General features: G+C 62.3%; 1 protein-coding gene across 2 annotated transcripts; it reads left to right on the top strand.

Annotated features, from left to right (window-relative positions):
- Positions 1 to 294: 294 nt before the first annotated feature.
- CHRND (cholinergic receptor, nicotinic, delta (muscle)) lies at positions 295 to 4,275 on the top strand. Of its 2 annotated transcripts, XM_009883338.1 has the most exons (12): positions 295 to 346; positions 1,014 to 1,159; positions 1,346 to 1,390; positions 1,491 to 1,600; positions 1,716 to 1,871; positions 2,103 to 2,218; positions 2,469 to 2,669; positions 3,018 to 3,129; positions 3,251 to 3,365; positions 3,583 to 3,784; positions 3,889 to 4,004; positions 4,093 to 4,275. In XM_009883338.1, the coding sequence occupies exons 1-12, from the start codon at positions 295 to 297 to the stop codon at positions 4,273 to 4,275; spliced, it is 1,554 nt and encodes a 517-aa protein (XP_009881640.1). The 2 variants fall into 2 exon arrangements, with proteins under 2 accessions (XP_009881640.1, XP_009881641.1); XM_009883339.1 differs by lacking the exon at positions 295 to 346 and having other exon boundaries at positions 1,025 to 1,159; positions 3,583 to 3,802; positions 3,901 to 4,004.
- Positions 4,276 to 4,633: the final 358 nt, after the last annotated feature.

The following is a 4,633-nucleotide window of genomic DNA, read 5'->3' as shown; positions in this document are numbered from 1 at the left end:
GACTGGTCCTCCCAGTGCCCGGCAATGCCCGTGCTGGGGTGCCCAGATGCAGGGTGATGGGCTGACACCCATGGGGCCGGTGAGGCCATCTGCGCCTGCCCATCTCCCCTTCTCCGGGTGCGGGGGGTGCCGGAAGAGAGGGGTGGGAGCGGGAATCCAGTGCCGGCACCCTTCCCCCTCGGCACCTGGCACCATCCATCTCCCGCTCCGACCGGCAGCCGGACATCCGCTCGGCCGGGCCAGGCGGGGAGGTGGCCAGGGCCTGGCACTGCGAGAGGGGACAGCAGCCACCGAATGGGGGACTCACTGGGGCGGCTGGCCCTGCTCGGGGCGCTGGTGCTGTCGGGTGAGCGGGGCCCCGGGGTCTTGGGCGTGGGGTTGCACCGCTGCTGGGGGGGGTTCTCAGCTCCCTTGATGGGGTTGGTTGGGGGTGATGGTGGCAGGGTCCAAGCTGGTCACAAGTGTCCCCAGGGGCTGCATTTTGGGTATTGCCTGGTAGAGTCCTACCACTGAGCACCCCCTGCACTTCTGTCCTGGCTGTGCCACCCAGAGATGTGTCCCTGCCTGGGCCGGGTGTGTGTCTGTCTGTGCACAGTGTCACTGTGTCTGTGTGTCCCTCTGTGTGCCTGTCTGGGTCCTCAGTGACACTGCATGTCCCTGCATATAGTGGATCCACGTGTCCATGCGTGCCTCTGTGTGTGCATCCATCTAGGTGCACAGTGCCACCGCATCTGTACCCAAGCGTCTCATGTCTGTGTGTGCGGGGTCTGTATCTATGTGTCCCTCTGTGTCCATGCCCACGTCCTGTCCCATGCCCGTGTGCGCCCACGCGCCCACGCATGTGTGTCATTCCTGTGTGTCCCATGTCCATGCCCCTGTGCAGCACAGGCATGCAGTGTCCTGGCTTCCTCCTGTCTCCTCCATCCTTACACCACCCTGCCCTCACCAAGCATCCCTGCGGGGTGGTGCTGGGCCCAGTAACCCCCCCAGTTTGCCTCACCCCACACTCCCAGGCGGGCTCTGCATGAACCAGGAGGAGCGGCTCATCCACCATCTCTTCGAGGAGAGGGGCTACAACAAGGAGGTGCGCCCTGTTGTCTCCAACGACCAGGTTGTGGACGTCTACCTGGCCCTCACCCTCTCCAACCTCATCTCGCTAGTGAGTCCCAGCAGGCAGTGCCCACCATGAGGTGATCTCTAGCCATGCCTCACCCCCAGGGCTGGTTGGGTGGGGGGAGCCCTGGGGCTGCTGCCCTGAACTGGTGTGGGTTGGGGATCCTGAGCTTTGGGGGGATGGCTGCTGGGCATGGCCCTGGCATCTCACTTCTCCACGCTGTCTTTGCAGAAAGAGGTGGACGAGACGCTCACCACCAACGTATGGCTCGAGCACGTGAGTAGGGACAGGCATCATGGTGTCAGTTGTGCCCTGAGGCATGGGCAATATGGTGGGCCAGCGTGGTGAGGGGGTGACCTGGGGATTCCCCCTCCAGGGCTGGACCGATTACCGCCTGCAGTGGAACAAGTCTGAGTTTGGGGACATCAGCGTGCTCCGCCTGCCACCAGACATGCTGTGGCTGCCTGAGATAGTCCTGGAGAACAAGTGAGCTGTGCCTCTGTTTCCCCTCCTGAATCCCCCGAGCTGTACCCGGTGCGTGCCCAGGGCTCCCCCTGCCCCTCGCCGGCCCTGCCGTCACCTTGGCTCTCTCCTGGTGCAGCAACGATGGGCTCTTTGAGATCGCCTACTATTGCAACGTCCTCATCTACGACACAGGCGATGTCTACTGGCTGCCACCTGCCATCTTCCGCAGTGCCTGTCCCATCAACGTCGACTTCTTCCCCTTCGACTGGCAGAACTGCACCCTCAGATTCAGGTGTCGGGGGCCTGGGGCAGGGCAGGGGTGGGCAGCAGGGTGGACATCCCGGTCCTCTGTGGTGCCCACTGCTGTCAGCACCTTCCCTTGCTGTTGGGGCACAGCAAGGTGGGGGTTTGGGGGTGACTCCGTGGCCCAGATCCATCATGCTGGAGATCAGGGTGGGTGGGTGGTGGGTAACAAGCAACAGGCGCAGCCCCTCACCACCTATCCCCCCCGGCCACTGGCCAGCTCACTGGCGTACAGTGCCCTGGAGATCAACATGCACTTGAAGACAGACAATGATCCAAAGACAGGCAAGAATTACCCCGTGGAGTGGATCATCATCGACCCTGAAGGCTTCACGGGTAATGATTCTGCTCTCTGCCACATCCTGTGGCAACAGAACACCCTATATGGGGCTCGGGGCCACCCTGGCATTGGGGCACCATGCCACAGAGACACCCGAGTCCCCTTGGCTTTGGCATCCTGGCACCCATCCCACCAGGCTTGCAGCTACCCAGACCCAGGATGGGGAGACCGGGTGCTGGTGGGGCTGGTGAGGATGGGCATGGTGGGGACCCCCCGTGCCATGCAGTGTCCCATGTGCCCTGGCAGAGAACGGGGAATGGGAAATCATCCACCGCCCAGCCCGCAAGAATATCCACCCTGAAATCCCCCCCGACAGCAGTGAGCACCAGGACATCACCTTCTACCTCATCATCAAACGCAAGCCACTCTTCTATGTCATCAACATTGTCACGCCTTGCATCCTTATTGCCTTCATGGCCATCCTTGTCTTCTACCTGCCTGCAGACAGTGAGTGAGCCCCACAGTGCCTGTGTCGGGCATGGGGGTCAACCCATGGGGCACCTCCATATCCCACACCTCCACCAGGTCCTGGGACATCAGGACACCCCAATACCTAGCGCAGGGACATCCTGGTACTGGGACATCCCCATGCAGGACACCATCAGCTCAGCCAGGCACCCTGGCAGGGGCACACTTGGGCACAGGATACCCCATGTGGGACCCTGGGCTACCTGCATAATAGAAAACCCTAAATGGGGCACTGTATGGTGGGACACTGGGAGGGCAATCCTGGCACCGGGGGCACTGGGACTGGGACCTGGAGCAGGGTTTGCTCTGAGCTCACCTGCCCTCCAGGTGGTGAGAAGATGACCCTGGTGGTCTCAGTGCTCCTGGCCCAGTCCGTCTTCCTTCTGCTCATCTCCCAGCGCCTGCCTGCCACCTCCCATGCCATACCCCTCATTGGCAAGTGAGTCCTGGGTACTGCTGGGTACAATGGGGACATCACAGGGTCCCCGGGGTGCCAGAGGGCAGCTCTGCCTGTTCCCAGTCCCTGTGGCAATGCCAGCCCAACGTCCGTGCCCCCACAGGTACCTGCTTTTCATCATGCTGTTGGTGACGGCTGTGGTGATGATCTGCATTGTGGTCCTCAACTTCCATTTCCGCACCCCCAGCACCCATATCATGTCTGACTGGGTCAAAGAGGTGAGCAGGGTGCTGGGCTGGGGTGGGTGACCTGGTGGGTGCAGGGTTGGCACCATGCCCCATGGAGGGCATGGGACAGCACAGCCCTAACATTGCATTGGGATGTCCTATCTGCACCACCCCAAAGGGGTTGCATGCCTGGGTTGAGGGCAGAAGGTGGGGACAAGTTGTCCTGAGGAAGTGGCTGAGGGACCTGACACCCTCTCCCATACCCCAGGTCTTCCTGGAGAGCCTGCCTCGCCTGCTGGGCATGACGCAGCCAGCCGAGAGCCCGGTGGGCGCTCCATGCATCCGGCGCTGCAGCTCGGCCGGCTACATCGCCAAGGCGGAGGAGTACTTCAGCGTCAAGTCCCGCAGCGAGCTGATGTTCGAGAAGCAGTCGGAGCGGCATGGGTTGACCAGCCGTGTCACCCCTGCACGTGAGCCTCAGCCCCTCCGTGGGGACAAGGGGAAGGGCAGTGGAGCAGGGTTATCCAGTGGTGGCAGTCCTTCAGACCCATCTCACCCCCTTTCTCGCCCCCAGGTTTGGCCCCAGGTACAGACACGGGCGAGGAGCAGCTCTATGAGCACATAAAACCCATCGTTGACGGCGCTAACTTCATCGTCAAATACATGCGGGAGAAAAACAACTACAACGAGGTGGGGGCTGTGGGCATGGCAGGGGGGCAGAGGAAGCTTCTTGTGCCCGCTGTGCCCCCCACTGCCTGGCTTCTGGTTCCCTCCCCAGGAGAAAGACAACTGGAACCGCGTGGCCCGGACCCTGGACCGCCTCTGCCTCTTCCTCATCACCCCCACGCTGGTGGTGGGCACCCTTTGGATCTTCCTCATGGGCATCTACAACCACCCCCCGCCGCTGCCCTTTGCCGGAGACCCCTACGACTACCAGGAGGAGAACAAGCGCTTCATCTAGGAGGATGGGGGGCGGGGGTCCCATGTGTGAGCCGCCCGCTCACCTGCCTTGGCTTGGGAAAATAAAGCTGGGTACTTCTTGCCGTGAGGCACTGAGCTGGTGGCTGCTCTTCACGTCACTCCCTGGGCATGGTGCCCACCCTGAGTGCCGTGTGTGTGCTGGGGAGGATGATGCCCACCCAGGGAATGGGTGCTGTTGGGTGTCCCGAGCACAGTGGTCCTCAGATGTGGCTGGAAGAGGGAATGTGCTGGTACCGGCCCTGCTACCGCCATTGGGATGGGCACCGGGGACAGGATGGGCTGGGGAAGGGGATGGACACCCATCCCCCAGCATGGCACCATCCCCTGCAGGCCACTAC

Source organism: Charadrius vociferus, unplaced genomic scaffold (genome assembly GCF_000708025.1).
Source record: "Charadrius vociferus isolate BGI_N301 unplaced genomic scaffold, ASM70802v2 scaffold214, whole genome shotgun sequence".
Classification (NCBI taxonomy): Eukaryota; Metazoa; Chordata; class Aves; order Charadriiformes; family Charadriidae; genus Charadrius; species Charadrius vociferus.
The sequence above is the reverse complement of the archived record's forward strand: the minus strand, read 5'-3'. Positions and strand labels throughout refer to the sequence as shown.